The sequence below is a fragment of the Acomys russatus genome, chromosome 19, assembly GCF_903995435.1.
Source record: "Acomys russatus chromosome 19, mAcoRus1.1, whole genome shotgun sequence".
NCBI lineage: Eukaryota > Metazoa > Chordata > Mammalia > Rodentia > Muridae > Acomys > Acomys russatus.
In genome coordinates, this window is record NC_067155.1 from 58258955 (window position 1) to 58280565 (window position 21611).

The following is a 21611-nucleotide window of genomic DNA, read 5'->3' on the forward strand; positions in this document are numbered from 1 at the left end:
CGGCCTCTTATAGCGGCGGGACGGCGGAGCGACGCGGTCCTAGCGCTCGCCCGCTTCACTCCCGGCCGCGGGGGCGGGAACGAGGAGGTAGGCATGGGAAGAACACAACGCGGCCATGCTCCTGCCGCAGCCCCGAGGGGTGGGGTTAGGGGCAGCGGGATCGGCATCCCACCGCCCACCCTCCGGGGTCCAGTGGCGGAGCTTCGGGGACTGCAACAGAGGAGAGCGTGGGAGAGAGCGCAGTCGCCCTTCCCCCTCGCCCGGAACCCAAGTGGGCGCGGGGAGGAGCGAGCGCCGCAGGTGGCTGCAGTTTTGCTAGGGAGTGGAGAAAGTGGCGCCGGTGGACCCTGGGAGCCCACTAAGTTCTGAGCTAGGCGGTCCTGCCTGGCCAGTCACGCTGCTGCTCTAACCACCACCACCTGCACCTTCAAAGAGAGGAGCAGTGAGATGCTCGCTGAAGGGCTCACACGGAGCAAGGCGCAGAGGCTGGAGGTCTCGTGGAGTAGTGTCCAGTTGATGAGGGAGAGGCCAGTGTTTCGATTAGGAGGGCCCTGGAGGAATTCAACCTCAAGGCTGCTTGGGGGGCCGGCCATGCCTGCTTGCTGACACCGGAAAGGCTCAGGTGCCAACAGTCTGTCCTGGCTGGAAGTGCTGGGGTCCCCAGAATCTTTCATCTCGCTAGTCAAGGCTGTAAGCGGGCTCTTTGGTGCTGGGGTTCTCAGGAGCCCACTCTGGCCAACCCAGGATTCAGTTTGGCAGCTCTTCCAACAACAGGGCTCCTGACAGAGCCAGAGGAACTGGCCCCACAGCTGAAAACCCGAGTTACCATCCACTCTGGGCTTCTGATGAGTCCGGTCATTCCCCAAAGGTCCTACCTGGAGCCGCCCAGGACCCACACAGACCTTTTTGGGGGTGGAGGGTAGGAAAGGGCTCTCCAGGTCCCTAGGTGTTGGGGTTCCTAAAACATGCCACGGACCTATGCAACTCAGTCTCCAGTTAGAAAGGAGCTGCGTTCTCAGCGCCGCCCCACTCTCCCTCCCCGCACCCCCCAGCTGACAGTGCCTTTCGTGGGTGCTCAACCCCCCTGCCCAGATCCTCCTCTTCCAACAGGATCTCAGCGGAACTATTATCAAGGGTCCCTCTATTTTTCCCCAGATGCTACCAAGCAAGCCACCAGCCACTCCAGCCACCTAGAGGAAGGCTGGGTTGTGGTCGGCAAAGAGAGCCCGCCCCTCCCCCCAGGGCTCAAGAGCAGCCCTCAAGAAGGCGGAAAGGGAGCCACAGTTTGAGTTGTGTATTCGCTCACTCATTGAGTGCATGTTTGCTGATGGCCTACTATGTGCAAGGGTCCTGACTAGGTCTTTAAGCTGCCAACAGGGATAAGACACCACCTTCACTCCAGATGGAGTGGGAGAGTCATGGGAACCAAGCTGAGGACGGAGTGTGGACAGCAGAGATCTGAATGTCCAAACTGAGTGTCAGAGTCCATAATTGTCCCCATCTGTGGCCCCACAGAGACAGACAGCTCCGGGTAGCCTTGTGGGTGCTGTGGTGGCACCCACACTCCCCCTCTAGCAGCGATATGAGCACACAGCAGGATGCTGTCCACACAAAGCCTGTGGCTCCTGGTCCAGGACTCCTCCGCGTTTAATCAGTCTTAACCAATGCTCCTGTTGGTGTCATCAGAGCTGGGTAGGGATCTGGCTGCCCTGGAGCACACCATGGCGGCTGGCCTCCTTCCTCCCCAACACAGGACTACTTCCCTCCCCAGAACTCTCTCAGTCACCAGGTAACTAATTGTCCTTGCAGACACAGGTCCCCTGGAACTGCCCACTAAAAGCTAGAGGCATACAAACCTGTTTGTCTCTGTGCCAGTGTGATTTGCAAGTCTGATCCTTAGGGAACCAGAGGGCAGCTGAGCCCAGAGCTGTAAGCTCTGCTAGGGGATCGTGTTTGCTCAAGTGGGTGACTTCCCCTCCCGGAGCCTCAGTTTCCCTATCTGTAAGACGGCAAGAGCCGCGGTGCTGTCTTCCTGGGGTGGGTGGCTGTGAAGGTTAAGTAAGTGCGTATCGGCTCCAAGCGCCAGAAATGACAACACCCTCTAAGAAGTCCATCCGTGGTGCTTGCCAATTTCCGCAGTGTAGATAAACGCCCTATGTGGCCAATTCAAGCCAGCAGTAACTCAGCAAGGACTTGCAGGATCCCCCTCTATTTAACAAGCTTCTGCACAAACCTGCTCATATTCCACCATGGACTGTGGCAGCTCCACACATCCATGTATGTCATTCGGGCATTGGCTATGGAGAGCCAGGAATGTGGGTGACTTAAGGACCACAGTCTGCAAACAGGGATGGGAAAAGTCATCAGTGCTCTCCAGTGGGTACCAGATGCTGGAGTGGGGCGGAGGGGGGGGCACTGGAAGGATACCAGGGGCACATCCTCGTTTTTTGTTGTTGTTTTGTTTTGTTTTTTTTGTTTTTGTTTTTGTTTTTCTAGACAGGGTTTCTCTGTGTAGCCTTGGCTGTCCTGGACTCGCTTTGTAGACCAGGCTGGCCTCAGAACAAACAGTGATCCACCTGCCTCTGCCTCCCGAGTGCTGGGATTAAAGGCATGGGCCACCACGCCCGGCTGATGTTTTGTTTTGTTTTTACTGGGAGTCCCTAGTGGGCCATGAGTCAGAATCAGAGTGTGGATGTGATGTGAACCCTGAGCAGCCATCTCTACGGTCCTGTGAGTGTGTGTGTGTGTGTGTGGGGGGGGTGACTCTAGGGTTCGGGAATACCACAGTGGTACGGGGCACTTTTCTTAACCTAACCACAAACTCCAAGAAGTTAGAAGTAACTCTAAGCCAGCTTGACAGCTGGACCACACGAAATAGGAGACCAACAGCAAGGGTCCTGCCACGCCCTTCTAAAGACAGAGGTGTCCTGGTACAGGCCTGTGATCCCAGACCTGGGAAGCTGAGGCAGGAGGATTGCTGGGAACTCATAGCCAGTCCAAGATACATAGTGAGACCCTGTCTCTGAAAAGGGCCCAGCAGGGGAGGGGGAAGCTGAGGCTGTGGCCCAGTAGGGACCATATTAGCCTGTCTTGCAGGACAAGCCCGCGTTTACACTCCCAAGCCCAGCATCTACCAGGCATTTGGGAAGTGGAGGGTGGGGAACTCAAGGTCATCCTTGGCTACACAGAGTTCAAGGCTAGCCTGGGCTATGTAAGACCCTTTCTCAGACAAGGGAAGGTGACGCTGTAGGGCACTCTCGAGTGTAGGTCAATGAATAACTCACAGGCCCCACCTTTCACCAGGCCCTTCTTATTAAATGCGCTCTCACTGGGACCTGACTCAACAAGGGGACCTTAGGAGTCCCTCCCGTCATCCTTGGGGACCTTGAGACAACTCCCTCTCCCAGGTCACCTCAGGCCTCTCACCCCTCTCAGGCTCCCATCCCCAACCCCTCCTAGGTTGCAGAACCACTGAGCCCCAACGATCTTTTTCTCAACTCGTGCTGGACCTCAGAGGGACAAAACTCCATGGGCCAGGGGGGCCTAAAAATAGGAGACTGGGTCTCCTTGGGGAGGGCGCTTGAGTGCGCTTCTCCATTATTTACATAGTTATAAATAGTGACCAATCGCTGGGTCTGGCAGGGGCAAACGAAAGCTTGTCCCTGGATGGGCTTCAAATCTGCATTGGAGTGGGGAGGTGGCCGCGGCCCAGAATCCATTGCAAATTCGATGCCCTTTCTATGGGACTTGGCAGTTGAAAGATGGGCAGCCTTGGGACCAGTGTACACCAGTGGGTGAATGTGGCTCTCCTCACAGCCCAGTGTACCCAGTCCGTGAGGGACTCTGAGGAGCAGCTTCCATCAGCACATCACCCCAAGGAACTGTCTGATCCCTCAAACGTGGGACTGTTGTTCATGGGCATTGGGGGGGAGGGGGACTGCAGAGGGAGGCCTTGAGGTTTCTCTATACTGACCAGATGGGTCCCCAGCAAACACAGCCTTGTGTGTGTGGGGGGGTGCTGTACAGGAAAGAAGGAGATGGAAAAATAAGGTCTGGAGTAATAGGAGATGGGACACTGGCTCAGCCAGCTATGGCTGGCCTTGAAGAGAGGGGAAGGGGCCCTGAGCCAAGGAATGTAGCCTCTAAAGGCTGAAAAGTGCAGGACAACAGACACACCCCCAAGCCCCTAATCCCTCCCACCCTCCTGCCCCCTAGGCTGCAAAAGAAATACAACCGGCTGGTGGTCCACTGAGCCCCTCAGCCACTAGATCTACCAGAAGATAGAAGACTTGTATTCTTCTAAACCACACACACACACACACACACACACACCAAAAACAACAACAACAACAGGGACAGAGTCTGAGCTTGTAAGACCCCCAGGGCACAGACATGGTGGGGACAGGGTGGGCACTCTGCTTAGTGTGTGTGTGTGTGTGTGTGTGTGTGTGTGTGTGTGTGTGTGTGTGTGTGTGTTTGCGTGTGAATGCCAATTGCCTCCGGTTCTTTCTAAAAGTCCGGTTCCGGGGTCCAGATGTTGCAGTCCAGAGGCTGGGATGTGGACATTTCGAGTCCCACCTTCGGGTGGTCTGAGGTTGGCTGGCCGCAGGTGTATATGACGTCTCCATTGAGTTCCCTGATTAAAATGAGCTATAGTTTTGTCCCAGGGCTGTGTGACCATTGCCACAGTCAACTTTACAACATTTTTCTCATTCCCCAAAGACACCTCACGCTGTCAGCCATGATCCCGCAATCTTCCCTCCTCTCCAGCCCCTGGTACTCACCAACTCTGGAGCTTCAGTGTAAACAGAATCTTGCCTGGGGTGGCCTTACTCACCTAGCTGATTCCACATAAGGTAGGTTTGTTTTCAGGGATGGCTCACACTGTGGCACACTGTAGTACTCCTTTCCTTTTCAGAGCTGAATACTATTCCACAATGGGACAGCCTTGTTTGTTTGTTTGTTTATTCGTCCTTCAGATGATGGACACTTGGTGGGCTCTGTCTTTTGGTGGCTGTGACTCACACTGTAGTGAGCAGTGGTGTACAAGAAGCTGCTCGAGATAGAAGGATACGGGGGCTAGGGGGCAGTCTGTCTGTCTGTCTGTCTGTCTTTCTTTCTTTCGTGTGTGTATGTGTTTCAAGACGGTTTCTCTGTGTATCCCTGACTGTCCTGGACTTACTTTGTAGACCAGGCTGGCCTTGAACTCACAGTGATCTGCCTGTCTCTGCTTCCTGAGTACTGGGATTAAAGGCATGTGCCACCACGCCTGGCCCTCAGTCTTTTTTTTTTTTTTTTTTTTTTTTTTTTTTTTTGAGACAGGGTTTCTCTCTGTAGCCTTGGCCATCCTGGACTCACTTTATAGACCAGGCTGGCCTCGAACTCACAGCGATCCGCCTGCCTCTGCCTCCCAAGTGCAAGGATTAAAGGCATGCGCCACCATGCCCGGCAGTCTTTCTTTTTTATGTATGACTTCTAAAGCCAGAGACACTAATGTGGCCACAGGGGTGGGGCTACTCGACAAGGAGGGTCTCCACGTGTCAGTGGCTTTCCTTACATCATCTCGGACTGCATGGCCAATTGGGAAGACGCCATCCCTTTAACATCCCATGTTGGAGATGTGGGAACGGTAGATAGGACAGTGAAACACTTCTTCAGACCCACTGAGCCATTTGGTGAGAGCCCAGAACTTCCCATGTCATATTACCCACACTGCAAGCTCCTCCCTTTCATGGGGCTTGGGGAGCAACCTAGGGAAGGGTATAGTCTCATGTAGCCCAGGTTGGCCTTGAACTCACTATGTGGTTGAAATGACCTTGAACTTCAGATCCGTCTGTCTCCAGAGAGCTAGGACTGCAGGCCTGGACCACAGGGCTCAGTTTGATAACTGGGGACTGGCCTTTCCACTCCCAGCATGCTAGGCTCTCTCCCAGTGAAACTACAGCCTTACCCGGGTTCCCTATTGGTCCTGATGTAGCCAGAGACAAAACAATGCTGGACTTCTTGGGCAGAAATTGGGTCTGATGCACTTACTCGAGATCCCGTCAGAGACTCTACAGTGTACTGTATCCGGGTGCACCTGGGGCACGGCAGGGGCCTGGCTCCTTGGACCCAAGTGCATTTCCCTCATATAGCTTCACTGTAACAGGCCATACATTGGGAGCAGGGAGGGAGGAGCGAGTGGGGACTTCAGAGAAACTAGAGCCAGTGCATGGGGTAATTGCCCCTGACTGGCCTTCAGCTAGGCTCCCACGTCCATCTTGATTACCTGGCCTGGAGGATAAGGCTGTTTCTAGGGGCCTGGAGCTGTGCTGAAGGGTTAAAGGCACCAGCTGTGTGGGCTGAGCCTGCCACCTCCTTCCCAGCCTGGGGCAGCAGAGGTGAGGAGAGCCCTGTAGAGGGTCCTCTTCTCTCCTCCTCCCTCTCTCCCTCCTCCTCCCTCTCTCCTCCCCTCTGAACACCTGCACCCTTGAGATGCACCAAGATGCAGATGATAAACACAGGGTGGGGTGGGGCGTTACATGGGGTGAAATTTGAATCTAAGAGCCTTCATCAGGGACCAGCCCAGGCAGGTGCTGCAGAGCGAAGGGCCCAGCCTGGCCACGCTGACTCAGCAGAACCCCGAGTCATTGCTGGCTGCTGACAAGGCAGGGGCAGGAGAGGAGAAGTGTTCGGACTGTCCACTGGTGCCCAACCCCTTCAGGGCTGCAACAGGACAAAGAAGCAAATGTCACACTCCTCCTTCATCAGCCAGTGGGAGGTGTGGGTGGGGTGTGGGTCACTTCCACTCAGGGGGGGAGGCCCCAACGTGGCCAAGCTGGGGGGTCCCACTGTGTGCAGAGGTAGGTAAGGATCATAGAGCTGGGGTGGGGGGTTTGGGCTGGAGGAGGAGATAGTGCCCCACCCTCCCACTTCCAAAAGGAACCACATTGGTGTTTCCAGGCAAACTTAAAAGACCCCCAGGATTAGACAACTCGGCTGTTTCCACAGAGAATCAGAGTGGTCCCCAGAAGAGGTGGCACTGGATCTAGATTCAGACCAGGGTATGATGTGCACAGTGGGCTGTGACCTCCAAAGGCATCTCTGGGCCACCTAGGCCAGACTAGCTGGCCTGCCCTGTGTACACATGCAGACACAGAATGTTTGTATAGACTAGACTGCCAGCCTCTGCTACAGATCTGGGGGTTGAGGGAGGGAGAGCCCACGGGACCAAGTAGTTCAAGCCCCATGACAAATGCCTCACCCTGAAGTCTTGGGTCCCCTGTGGCAATCACACTTAGGTGACATGGGAAGCAAGGTTCACAAAGTGCTGGCCCACCCAGAAGCTTGCTGGCGGGCAGGTGTGACTTTGGTCATCCCTGGCTGGAGGCACAGAGGGCCGGTTTTGCATCCCAGTTGTGCCCCAATGGGGAAAATATGGGGGAGAGTATCTGCTATGAGGACAATTTGGCTGCTTCCCTTCAGTCTATCTCCCAGGAGCAGCCACCACAGAGGAAGGAAGAAGGCAGGCTTTGTGACATGCCCACCCCTCCGCCCCCAGGCATGGATGCAAGCCACTAGATGTTGTGGGGTTTGGGGTAGACCTGGGATTTCTGGGTAGAGAGGAGGGTGTGGCAAGGGTGACCCCAGACCCCTGGGGCCCCATGGAGCAACAGGACACAGGTACCAAAGGCATTAGTTGTCTTGAGGGGACCTTAGTCCAAGGTGGGCAGTGAGAGAAAATAGAATGAGCTTGCCCTGGGGTTACAGCAATGGCCCTGCAAGGTGGCATGGTAAATGCTCCCTCCCCCACACTCCATTTCTCTGACAGCATTTTCTGCACACCAACCAAAGGGCATAGACCACAGGCCACTGTCTTGGGTCAGCATAAACCCACAGGCCTCTCCACATCCACACAAGCGTAGAAGCAGCTACAGGGTAAGGCCTCCTTGTGGGGGCTTGTGGGTAGTCCCTGAGCAAGCAGATGAGACCCTCCCCCCAATAAAATGAGCGGGACCCCAAGCATGCCCAAATGAGGCTGCTCATTAGCCTCTACTCTCAGGGGGTGGTTAAGACTTTTGCCCAGCCATGCCTGTACCCCTATTAGATGAGACATGGTGACATAGTGAGGGACAGGAGGATGTCCCTAAGGTGATTTCAGTATGTCCAGCTTGATGCCTCAGCCACCAAGCCTGATGACCTGACCCACCCCGAAGGAGAGAACTAAGTCCCTCTTAAATTGTCCACACACACACACACACACACACACACACACACACACACACACACACGAGAATTGCATGTCAAAAATCAAGTCCAGGCCAGGCGTAATGGCACATGCCTTTAATCCCAGCACTTGGAAGGCAGAGGCAGGTTGATCTCTGAGTTCGAGGCCATCTTGGTCTATAAAGCAAGTCCAGGACAGCCAAGGCTACACAGAGAAACCCTGTCTCAAAAAACAAAAGACAAAAAAATCAAGTCCAGCATGTGTGTGTGCATGTGCATCTGTGGCTACATACATGCCATAGTGTGAATGTGGAGGTCAAAGGGCAGACAACTTGCAGGATTTGGTCTTCTCCATCATGTGGGTTCCTGGGATTGAACTCAGGTTGTCAGAGTTTGCGGCAAGTGCCTTTCCCTCTTAGCCATCATGTGGGCCCCTGTTGGGCTTTGAGCACATTCCCAGTTTTGGTGGCTACTCCAGATCCCAGAGTATCCAGGCTCTAGCAGGCGTTGGGACCCCAGAGCATCCTGTTTTCAGGCAGGGGACAGCCTGAGGTCTGCAGTAAATAGGAGGGAAATCTGTAGGGGTGGACCTGCCTGGCTCCACCAGGCTTACTTTGCCTCCTGTTCCCTCCTACTGGTCAGGCCAGGTAGCCAGCAAATCAGGACTTAGAAAATGGCAACTTAAATCCCCAGCCTCAGCTAGCATACCTGTGGCGTCTGTCCCCTCCTCCCATATGCCCAGAGGCCCCAGACTCTGCTCAGCCTTCTGCAAGGGAGGGACAGGAAACCTCCCCAACAGCTGTGGCTGGTGTGTGTGTGTGTGTGTGTGTGTGTGTGCGCGCGCGCGCGCGCGCGCGCGTGCATGTGTGCACGCATGGTGATGGTGGCACATGCCTGGTGGCTGCTCCCAGATGATGTCACAGGCTAGCAGCCCCTGCCAGGCCCCGCCAGTATTCTCAGGATGTGGAGCACACCTCTGCCTGGCACAGGTCTGCCAACTTCTGCAGGCTTTTTTATAAATACACCTGAGGTGGAAGTGCGTGGAGATGCTGGGGAAGTGGGAGGTGTGCAGCTGTGCTGGGTGTGGCCACATCCTCCCTCCTGGCTTCATGGTCGGGCCAGAGCATCACCCTTGGGTACCTGGGAACCACATCCGGATCCTGATGTCAGGTCAGGGACGGGCACCGCAGTCCTGGGCTGCAGGACCAAGAAGAGCGGAGGACAAAAAAAAAAAAAAAAAAAAAAAAAAAGAAGAGCAGAGATACATAAAAACCAGGGAGCCCTGGATGCTGGGGAGAAAACATGAGGTGCTACCTCAGAAGGGGCCCCAAGCCCAGGTGGCAGGGTTCACTATCTTTTCCTACATAATAATTTGGGGGAAGAAGTCCCAATGGAGCCCAGGCTGGCCTCAAACTTGTTAGGAGCCGAACATACCTTGAACTGATGATCCTCTTGCCTCCACCTTCTGTGTGCTGGGGTTACAGGTGTAGGCCACAACCATTCATTGAACAATTTTTAAGTTATATTACTGCATGTATGTGTGGGTGTGCATGCCCACGGTGTGCGTGAGGAGATCAGAGCACAACCTCATGGAGTCGGTTCTCTCCTTCCACTGTTACGGGGGATGGAACTCAGGTCCCCAGGTTGGTGTGACATGTGTTGTCACCCACAGAGGTAGGCGAGGCGTTTTTAAGTCCGTGGTTGCGGAATGCTGAACGGCCAGACTACAGTAGCAGGTGTTTTTACTTTGGAAGGTTCAAGAGAATTCTCCTGAGTTTGTAAATGGACGACCGCTGTGTATGAACCCCTCAGTCTCTCCATAACTACAGTGCTTAAGAACCACATGTGTCTGTTAGTGCATTCAAAACGCTCCTGGGGGCTTCCTTAGCGCTTAGTGATGCTTGTAAGATATAGCCTACTTCAAGCTAACTCTTTCTGTCTGTATCTCAGTATGCAGAATATTACACATAAGTTCTCAGCTGGCCTTGAACTGGTCAAAACTCTCCTGTCTACACCTCCCCAGTACTGAGAGATGACAGGCATGTCCCCCGGGCCTACTGTAGAATATCTTTATTTAATTTATTATGCTGGTGGCTGAAATTGGACCAGCAGGCTGTGGCCCAGCCCAGAATATTATATTTTAAATGTTTTATTACTATGATTAATTTTTACATTTAGTATCTCTATGTGGGTAGGCTGGCCTCAACTTGCAATCTTCCTGTCTTAGCCTCTCGAGTACTGGGGTGACCAGCATGGACCACCAGACTCCATCTGCTCTGGACAGCCACCAGCCTACAGCACCTGCCCAGCTGGGTGAGCCATGTGCAGGTGTCCACCCCCAGGCCCTTGGCCTCCCCCTGGGGTCAGTGTCTTCTGGGTCTGTGATGGCCATGCTGCTGGCAACAACTAGGAGGCTCCAGGGCCTGCTCTCAGGTTTTTTCCACGTCACTCACTCCCAGTGAATACAGGAAGTACCCACAGCCTTAGGATAGTATTACTGAGCTCATAGCCAGACCCCAAGCTTCCTCAACCCCTGGTGGGTGTCCGATACAACCCCCAGAGACACTGCTGGCCTCTGGGTGCCCTGGCTCTGCATGCAGCAGTGTTTCACTTTAAGATGACAGCAATGCCATCCCCAGGCAAATGTGTGCTTCCGGCAGCTCCGAGGCCTCAGTGGAGAAGAGGGACACTGCCCATGAGAAGGTGAGCAGGTACCTGTCCCTCTGCTTTCCATCTGTGCAGTGTGGGCACAGGAGGAGCTCGAAGCTGGCCACCCAGGCTTGCCTTCTCCGGAGTCACAAGGAGAGGATGTGGAAACTTACCACACCTCCACATCTTCATCCCCACAGAGAAACTGGGGTTCCCTGGAGGGAACAGCGGAACCCTGGCCATGCGACCAGCTGGCGGGGTGCCTGGTTCATCTTGTGCCCTGGCTGTGCTCCCAGCTCAATAGCCTCCTCTGGGCAGGTCACTGGGCAGGGCACTGGGGCTTAATGAACTCCACGGGGGTGATGCTCTTAGCTACGCTGGGGGTGACTCATGCCTGGATGCTGCAGGCGAGGAGTCTCACTGTGAGGGGGAACTGCAAGGCAGTTGCCTGCGTGCCCTCATCCATAAACCAGTGCTGTCCCAGTCTACGTGGTTCCCTCAGGGACTACCGTCCCCAACCTCACAGCCCCACCATGCTTGTCTGAGAACCAGGGAACTAGGCTTGCTCAGCAGAAATACCCACCCCAGCACCAGGCAGAAGCAAGGCATGAGAGATGGCACTTACCTGGAGCATTTTAGTGAGCGGGGAGAGTACACAGGAGGAAAACCTCGATAAACAACACGTTTGCTTGCAGGGCCTAAGCTGCCAGCCTGTGAGATCAAGGAGTGTTAAGAGGCCAGCCTCTGAGCATCTTGGGCTGGCAGCTTCTGGAAAGGTGAAGTGGGGTCACACACATACACACAGCCGTGCCCCCGCCTGTCACAGAGTGTGGGCGTCTACTTTTTGTGTGTTTCACTCACAGTCGGAGTGAAGGAACAGCAGGCGCCTTCAGGGAGAGGGTGGCTTGGTTTTAGCTCTTCCCAGGAGGAGGGGGTGTTCAAACAGGTGAGACCAGGAGAGCTGCGAGCACAGCTGGTGTGAGCCCCAAGCAGAGCTGAGCAGAGCTCTGGGCCCTGTCTCTCAGGGCTGTGCCAGCCCAAGTAAGTTCCTCAGCCTCTTCGCGGCTCCATCTCCTTTCCTGTGAACTGGAAGAATTCTGAATATATCCATCCACGTTGGATGCTGCCACAACGTGGTGCCCAGGACAATAAAATGACTGTGTTTCGGGTGTCAGCATCTCTGTGCCAAGCGCAGCTCTCAGGAGGCTAGCTCATTTGTGCTCTGGGAATGGAGACTGCTATGTTCTTTGCAAAGAACGGCCTTGCCCCTCATAGACAGACCTCACAGCAGGTGCAGAGGCTCGAGCAGCCAGGCAGGCTGAGTGAAGAGGCCAAGCATCCCAAGACAGCCTGAGCTTAACAATGAGATCAAATGAAGACACAAAACCACTTGACAAAAAAAGGGGGGTGGGTTTCACTGGTGACATGGCTTTTCCAGAGGTCCCGAGTTCAATTCCCAGCAACCACATGGTGGCTCACAATCATTTGTACTGGGATCTGATGCCCTCTTCTGGCATGCAGGTGTACATGCAGATAGAGCATATATATATTTTATATATATATATATATATATATATATATATATATATATATAAAATACATCTTTTTTTGTTGTTTTGCTTTTGTTTTTTCCCGAGACAGGGTTTCTCTGTGTAGTCCTGGCTGTCCTGGACTTGCTTTGTAGACCAGGCTGGCCTCGAACTCACAGTGATCCACCTGCCTCTGCCTCCCGAGTGCTGGGATTACATAAAATAAATCTTTAGAGGCAGGCAGATCAGTGGGAGTTCAAGGCCAGCTTGGTCTACAAAGTGAGTCTGGGACTGTCTCAGGAAACCAAGAAAAAACAGTTTTGTTTTTTTAAAGGAGCTAATTAAAACAAACAAAAACCCAGGGGAAACCACACACTGGCCTCCAGCCTTCGTGAGTGACCACACTATAATTCCTGTGGCTCAGTGGTGGCTAAGGCTCCTGCTGGGTCAAGGGAGTACAGGGACCTAGCACTTAGCCTGTGCCTGGAAAGTGTTAGAACCCATGCCTTCAAGGTGATACGTCTCAGCTGAGAGCAATACAAGTTGTTTGATTTGAATTTCACACCTAGAACGAGAGAACTTTCTGGAGCCTGACTTGACCTGCTGTATTGGGCTATGGAGGATTGACTGTGTGAGGACGCCTGTATTTTCCAGGATGACATCCAGGACAGTCATCCCTGCTGGGGACCAGAGCGTGCTGCAGAGGGTGGGACCACAGCATTGTGGAACCTTGCCCATGTGCGGCGTAAGGTCACTTCTTCAGCATTTCATTTCTGCAGGGGTGATGGGTGCTGCTGGGGGGAGGGGGAGGGGCGTCTCCTGACTCTCTGCCAATGCCCGCCAGGTGTCAGGCAGAAGTGCCAGCTGGTTTCAAATGCATCAGGGCACTGAGAGATCAAAAAGGAGCCGGGTGTGGTGGGGCACGCCTTTAATCCCAGCACTCAGGAGGCAGAGGCAGGTGGATCACTGTGAGTTCAAAGCCAGCCTGGTCTACAAAGTGAGTCCAGGACAGCCAAGGCTACACAGAGAAACCCTGTCTCGAAAAACCGAACCAAACAAAAAAGGAACAGCAAAAATGCATGTGTGTGGAGAGTCACAGAAACGGGGTGACCCAGCGATCAGGTCTCGGTCACAGTGTGGAGTGTGGAGACAGAACCAGAGGCCTTCTGTGTGCTGAGTGCATGCTCTGTGGCTGGGATCAACCCTGGCCACATTCTTTTTTTTTTTTTTTTTTTTGAGAAGCACTTAAAGTACATTTATCTGTTTATTTATATATTTATGTATGCATGCCTTTGTGTACACATGTATGACTGTATGGGCATGCATGTGAGAGAGCAAGCGAGACAGTGTGTGTCTGTGTGTGTGCATGTTCATGTGAGAGTGTGCGTATGTCAGAGGACAATCTGTGGGGGGCAGGGTTCTCTCCTTCCAGCACATGCCCAGGTCAAACTCAGGTTTCCAGGCTTGGTGGCAAATGCCTTTACAGCTGAGCACTCAGTGGCCCTTAATTTTTCAACACTGACTCAGCAAGACAGACATCAGCTGTTCCCCTCAGCACTCGCAGGCACAGGTCACGTTCCCAGTAAGACAGCTTTATCCTCGGCAGGTTCTGACAGAGTTCATGGGACGTGGAAGTTTCACAGGGCCTCGTGGCATGCTGGTCCCAATGGCTGAGGCGGGAACAAGTGTCCACCAATGCCCAAGTGGAAGAACAGTGTCACCTGTCATAGGCAGTATTCTTCCTGGCGGGGATCGCCACCTGACGCCGAGTGAGAAAGGACCGATACAGAAGACCATGTGGGCACCGTTCCATAGGTCCAAGTGTCCACAGGAAACAGAGCCACCGGAACAGAAAGCAGCAGCCAGGGTTGAGGAGGGGAAAGTGGCTGGAAAGAGTGGCGGCACTGTGTCGTGTGCTTTGTGCGGAGGCAGGGAACCACCTTGGTGTTCACTGGCAGAGGAACAGGTAAACGCAAGTGTGGCATATTGACATGGCGGCGTACTATTCAGCCTTGAAGAGAGATGAGAAAATCTCTGAGCTGCAATAGCTTCGGAGGGAACCATCATATCACACAGAGTGCAGCACATGGCCACCGAGGAGGCTGGAACATTCTAGAAAAGAACTCCCAGTGGCATTTATGTAGGTTATTTGGTAACCAATTAGACATCTCAGAGTGTCACTTGTTAGAGTGACAGTGTGTTTAAAACAACAACAACAACAACAACAACAAAACCCCCCAAAGGATCAAGAACTAATGTGGCCCCGAAGTTGGCGGTAGGTAGCTTATGACACTCCTTGACGATAGGAGAGGCAGGTGGGAGAAAGGACCTTTAGGTGGGCGTGGTAAACAGTGTTGGGACCAAGAGCACTGCTAGGTTTTATAAGGCCTTTGCTGCTCCTGTGTGCTCTGGCCTCAGTTGACCAGGCCCTGCTTCTCCCCAAGGGACTTGGGAGCTGGGGTCCTGGTCACTACTTCAGAGTTTGTGGTCCCCACGGCTGGTGGAGGACTATGTGGGACACAGGGACCAGGAAGGACTCTGGGTGTGGACACATGAAAACCATGGCGCCCACTGAGGAGGTGTCTCTGAGGCTCTGCTGGGGTTAGGGTGGCCCTGGATCTCAGGTCATTAAAAAAAGAATGTGTACGTTCCAGTGCACACGTGTGCACCTGTGTGCGCTGGGGGTGAGGGTGGGGGGCAGGGGACCACCTCAAGCTGTTCTCCTCAGTAAGGCCACCTACCTCCTTTGAAACTGGCTCTCACTGATCTATCTGGAACTCACTAGTTCAACCATGCTGGCTGGCCACATGCTCCCGGGGACCCTGCGGTCTCTCCACTCCGATCTGCATGGGAGACTGTGTGACAATGCCATGCTATTTACTGTGTCTGATGGCACAAGGCTGGGCAACTGTTGTCACTGTCCCAAACGGCCATCTTTAGTGCCAGCTGCCCTGCTGTGGCATGTGCAGGGGTGACCTGTGGCAGCTACCACGCAGGGACCTCACCTGCTGTGTGAGTGGCTACAGTAGACCAGTCCTGATCTGTTCACAGGAACCTGTACACCTCCTAAGGGTGTCCCCTCTATCCTTAATCTCTTCGGACTAGGTGGGGAGAAGCCCCAGCGGACCCTTGGCAGCCACCATCCTGGGCCTCCAAATGTCAGTTCACCCCGCTTCCCAGCAATCTCAGAGCAGGAAAAGTCCAATGGTGCTTGAGGCTCAGGGCTTTGGGGTCTATTTATTACAGAAGTGGCATTGACTTGGTACAGTTGTTGTCAAGCGGCTGCCACAGGCTATGCTCTTATTACACTGACTTAGTATCCACAGAAGGGAATGGTCTGGAACCCCCCAGGCTTCGGGATGTTCAGAACACTGAGGGGAGCAGCGCAGTGAGGCAGCTGTGTCTGTAGCATGGCTGTGAAGGGCTGAGCTCAGTGGTGGTTTTCCCACTCACCCACCTACCCAAACAGTGGGCCTAGGCTTACACAGCAGGACTCTACAGTAACTAGGGCCAACTCCAGCGGCAGCCTTGAGTGAGTGGGGCCACCATACCTTTTAAAATTAAAAAAAAAAAAAAAAAAAAGACAAGAGATAACACCCAGCTCAGGTGAGGCATTTGGAGATCTGGCTCTGCCAGGCACATGGCCAGGACACTATTTAGGCCGGTACCTTCTGTAAGCCAGGATGTGCACGACAGCCATCAGTGTTCTCCAATAAAGAGCCCTGTGGCTCAACCTCTGTACGTATTCCCTCCTTCTGCCCGCACCAGGCCAGATAAACAGAGAGAGTAAGGGCTATGCCTGGATGAGGGCAGGACACGTGCTTCTGAATGAAGTCCCTGGTTATCTGGTGACTGTCTCCACTTCCAGTCAGGACTAAAGCAAACAAGCAGCTCTTTTTTCCTAGGAAACGGACCTGCCGCTTGCCTGGCTGTTTAAGATGGTGAGGAGGAAGAAACACTTCCAAACTCGAGCCTAAGCAGCCAGTGCAACACTGAGACCACAATGGCACTCCAAGCTGGAAAACAAGGCCCTGGCAAACTGGGGTGACAGGGATGGACCAGCCTTGGACATCTCAGGTCCCTCTGAGCCCACTTCTGAGTGTGGCTGCAGATGCTCGGCCTGGAAGGGTGTAAATCCCAGCATGTGGGGTCCTGCTGAGGGAGCAGGTCCCGCCATGTGGCCTCTCTGTCTAGCAAGCTGCAGGCCCACCTGTGTCAGCAGCATGGCATCCCCGAGTGGACTGCAGCTAACTAGCAAGCCACAGTGACAACACACGCCACCTCCTTGAATGAATATGCAGTTCTCGGCTGGCGGACCAGAGGAGCGCTCATCTGACAGCCGGACGGACACGTCTTCCAGCCATCAACAGGGTCCAGAGAGCCTACACTTAGCAAGACACTTGTCAAATGTTAAAAAAAAAAAAAAAAAAAAAAAAACCCTAGGCTTGGCTTTCCTTTATTTCCACTTTGTTCAAGAGAGACCTTGCTTTCTCCTCTCTTGCTACTGAATGAAAGTGGGCAGGCCGCTGGTGTGGTTTCTCTTGGTAAGTTCATTTATTAGTTGTTGTACAAAAAAATAAAATAAAATAAAAAACAAACAAAACAAAAAAAAACCCTTGGCGTTCATTAGAAGTTGCTATAACCAAATATTTAGTATTTTAACATTGTGAAAGCTCTACTTTTTATAACAGGGCTTTTGAAAATGGAGAAAACTTTTGGAAAAATTTTTAAAAAGAAACTTATGATTTATTAGAGTACAGGATCCAAAACACATTTTTAGAAAAATATAAAGTGCCCAAATACCAACTTACACGGGTGATATAGGCTCCCTCAGCCAAACGAAGCCTTCGTGAAGAAACACATTTAAAAACAGTCTAGGTACATATTTACAGTCAGGTCAGGGAGGGAAGCCATCTTTCTCAGCTTTGATGGTTCTCTATGGAAAAAAGGGGAATCAAAGCAGAAACCCAGCAGTGGAGTCTCCCAGCATGCTCTGTGGCTGCTTCGCACTGGGTGGACTGTGAACCAGTGTGGGGTGAATCTCGCTCGCCTCTCAGCGAGGAGGTGTAAGAGCTCCTAGCCTCAGACAGATGCCCTGAATGGCCAGATTTCTAAATTTGAGTTCAAACCCGCCTGACTGGCTCTGACAGGACAAGAGCCTATGGGCTGCAAGAGCCCCAAGCCTCCCATCCTTCTAGAGACTGCCAAACGGTCTCCCTTGGCCATCTTGGGGTGGTGAAGGGCGATCGAGGAGCACGTGGTCATTTGGAGTGGCGTGTGGATACACATGCAGAAGGCAGGCAGGCGTGGCCGCAGGCAGCCTCCTAAAGCCCCATTCACTAGAGCAACGGCATTTTCAATGCAGGGTAGGAGGGCCGTTGGCCCAATGGGTAAGTACCTACTACCTACAGGGCAGCTCGCCTGAGAACCAGGTATACTTGCTAGATTTGCTACAGGCTCAGTCCCTTCACACTCAGGAACAGTATCAGGCAGAAAGAAGCTAAGGGTGACCCGAGGCTAGACCTCAACCTGGAGCCAGTGCCTTGGAGCCTTCAGACTGGCAGCTTCAAGCCCAAAGCATGCACGCCTTTCCCCACAAGCCCAACTCGCTCAAAACGAGGGTGTAGACGTGACACTGAGGGGTGACGGGGCATGGAGCCTGTTTGCCCTGGCTAGGCTTCTGCAGTTCAGTCCCCTGACCCAAAGAGCACAAACCCATTCTCTTGGTCTTCGGGGACCAGGAGGGACAAGTTTTAATATTCATCCAAATCTGCAGGCCTCAGCACTGAAACGGGGCCACGAGCGACTTAAGACTCACACACAACACTGCAGTGGCTTCCTAGGGTTAAAGAGGAGTAGTCATCTTGGAGGAGCAGCTGATGAACGGGGAGAACTTCACTCGGAAGGGCCATGGCTGTGTAATATGACAGAGGCTCACAACGGGCACAACTGTGCACAGACCCAGCCGGAGAGAAGGGAGAAGCGGTCGCTCTCCCAATTTAAATTAAAAAAAAAGGGGGGGGGACACTTGAAATCTGTGTTTCATGTATTAAAACAAAACAAAAACAAACCAAAAAAAAAAAAAAAAAAAACCAAAAAACTAGCCATGCTGCCTCCCGTCTCCAGGCCTCCATCTGAGCACAACCAACCTCAAGGCAGAGGGCAGGCGGTCCTGACCCAGGGCGCCCGAGTGCCAGAGCGAGCAGGAAGCGCAGAGGAAGCGCAGACACAATGGAGATGGAGACAGGGATAGGAAGGGGACGAGAGAACAGAGTGTAGACGGTGAGACCTCATGAAGACAGAATGTCACACACTGTCACCACGGGACAAGCAGACGAGCCATGCCACTGGACACGGTGCCTTTCAACTGATTCACTAGTGTAGCGGAGAGCAACGCTGTCTCTGTGGCTGGAGGAGCACACGCCATCTAAACTGGGGAGGCAGCCAGGGCTGCTGGTGAGGTGGCTGTCCTGTGCTGACTCCAGGGGACCAGCACGCGTCCTTCTGCTCCCCCAGAAGGTAGCAGCAGCAGCAAAGATGCGGCATCCCCTGAGTCTACTCGGCTGCATCCTCCTTGGCACTGTAAATGTTCTGCACTGTCTCGTACACAAACTCCAGGTCCTCAGGGTAGCGGATCTCCAGCTCTGCATTTGGGATGTAGTGTGTGCCTGTGAACTCTGAGAAGTAGCGCCCCACATCTGGGTGTGAGATTTCCTGAGGCTCCACGTTGTATTCCAGGTTTTCTGTTGACAAAGAGGCCCCAGACACTGCTGTTAGCATTTCACTTTCCGCAGTGGCTCTCTGCGGGTGCTTTTGAAACAGAGCAAAAGTTACCACCAAGATGTTCTGGTATGGGCCGGGCGTGGTAGGACACGCCTTTAATCCCAGCACTCAGGAGGCAGAGCCAGGTGAACCGCTGTGAGTGATTTAGGCCAGCCTGGTCTACAAAGTGAGTCTAGGACAGCCAAGGCTACACAGAGAAACCCTGTCTCAAAAAATCAAAACCAACCAAACGAAAAGCATGTTTTGGTATTACAGGAATGCCAGAGGAAAGGGCAGAGGTGGCCACTGCGGGGAGGGAGGAATGGGGACACAGATCCACTTCCTGGATGTTTGGCTCCAGGACCTCAGTGGTGCCTCTTGGGTACTCTCTGCACCCCCTGCCTGGCTTGGCAAACAGCTGGAGATGGGTAGGCGATCCTCAGCTGCACATTCTGCCTGCGGCTAGTGTCAGAACCACCGTCTCACTTGGCTGTAGGTAGCATCCACACCTGTCCACAGGGAGGAGCCCCTGCCACACAGGCACCCTTCTCCACCAGAGCACCTTTACTTGGGGCTACATCTCCTGGGTGAGCAGGCAACAACAGCAGGCAAGACCTGGGAGCTAACAGACCACTCTGGGCCGCCTGGAGGCCACCTCCAGCAGCCCTCAGCCTGTCGTGGAGCGGAAGAGGAGAACATAAACACAGTCTGTTCCGTGGCGCCGGGACACCTAACTCAGGGCGTTGCACAGGGGGGCTTGTGCTCTACACTCAAGCTGCATCCCAGGCAGATCTAATGTTTGCTTTGAGACTAAGATACTCAGGCTAGCTTCAAACTCATGCCCCTCCTACCTCCCAAGTGCAGAGGCCACAGAGACTAACCAAGAGCGTTGCAGGAGAGAAGAGACTGAAGGGGTTGGTGCATCTCACATCACCTGCTACACCCTGAAGTCATGTACGCTAATAACCACAAACACTTAGAGTTCGCTTACTTAATGTCACATCAGTTGCTTTCTCTAGTTCCATGGACACTCACTCAGAAACAGCACCTTGAGTCCTTCGTGGGCACCTGGCATGTCTCCCACCTGCTGCGGGGAACCAGTACAATGTGTTCTTTACCCTTGGTGCGCCCCGCACACCCTGCGGTTTGGTACTCATTCCTGGTGCTATTTGTAACAAATGCACACTAGGCATTTATCTGCATTGGCTTTACCTGATGCTCAGCATTCTAGAGATTCATATTTCACTGCTTCAACAGGGACCACACAGGGCCTGGTACTAAGTGTGGCCGTGTCCCTAGTCAAGGGGTCACGGTGGAGCCACCAGGAGAGAGTGCTTGAGGGCGCTACCATTTGAAAGACAACGCCAGGCCACTATGGTGGCTCAGTGGGCAAAGGCACGTGTCACCAACCTGAAGACCTCAATTTGGCCCCCAGGACCCACGAGGTGGTGAGAACTGACTTCCACACGTTGCTCTCTCATTTCTTCATGCACACCACAGTCCATGGCCACCTCATCAAACAGAATCTAAACAAGGGAAGGCCAGATGGCCGCATGAAATGACCCCTCACCCCCACCTCAGGGGTCCTCACCCTGGCACAGGTGGCAGCAGGAGCAAACTGTGTGGGCCTGGGGTAGGAAGAGCAGCATAGGATGAGCCAAGTTCTAGAAGGAGAGCTGCCATCTATCTAGGGCTCCTGTGTTCAAACCCACACCAAGAGCGTTCTGCTAACTGACGAACCATCCCCAGCCTTCTGGGAGAAGCAATCCCAGCACATGCCATCTCTCATGGCACCTCAGCAGCAGCCATGAAGTAAGGGACAGGAGCCAACAAAGTGCTGTGGCGCGCTCCCCCTAGTGGGAAAAGGGAGTCACACACAAGACTCGGAAATTCTGAGTTTGTTCAAAGATGCCACACATGCTTTAGTGGACACATGCGTCAGTGCCCTGTGAAGGGTGGGGACAGTCGGCTTTGCTAATGGCCCCTCTCTACTCAGGGAACTAGGGTCACTGACAATTAGATCCAGAGAAGTGACACACAATACAAATAAGTTAGCTCAGAAATGTCTGAAGGGAGATCTAAGGTGGTAGCTTAAAAATGTAGCTCATGGCCACTGAATGCCCCAGCATTCACTCCTGCTCAAGAGGACCCAAGTCTACTTCTAGCATCTGTGTGGGCAGCTCACCCATCACTCCAGTTCCTGAGGACCCAGTGCCTCTGGCCTCTGCTGGTGCTGCACTCGCATGCACACACTTACACATAACTAAAAGCAAAATAAGTCTCTTAAAAACGTAGCTTTAGCCGGGTGTGGTGGCGCACGCCTTTAATCCCAACACTCGGGAGGCAGAGGCAGGTGGATAGCCGAGAGTTCGAGGCCAGCCTGGTCTACAAAGTGAGTCCAGGGCAGCCAAGGCTACACAGAGAAACCCTGTCTCGAAAACCAAAACAAAAGAAACAAAACAAAAC

The 21611-nt window shown here is 53.4% G+C and overlaps 1 protein-coding gene across 2 annotated transcripts in view; it reads right to left on the reverse strand.

Moving 5' to 3' along the window:
- Positions 1-18890: 18890 nt before the first annotated feature.
- Positions 18891-21611, reverse strand: part of Fbxo21 (F-box protein 21) — a 32000-nt gene continuing 29279 nt past the window's right edge. For both annotated transcript variants that reach the window (XM_051161627.1, XM_051161626.1), the window contains exon 12: positions 18891-19126. In XM_051161627.1, coding sequence (XP_051017584.1) covers positions 18939-19126 — 188 coding nt within the window. In that variant the 3' untranslated portion in view covers positions 18891-18938. The remainder of the gene's footprint in view (positions 19127-21611) is intronic.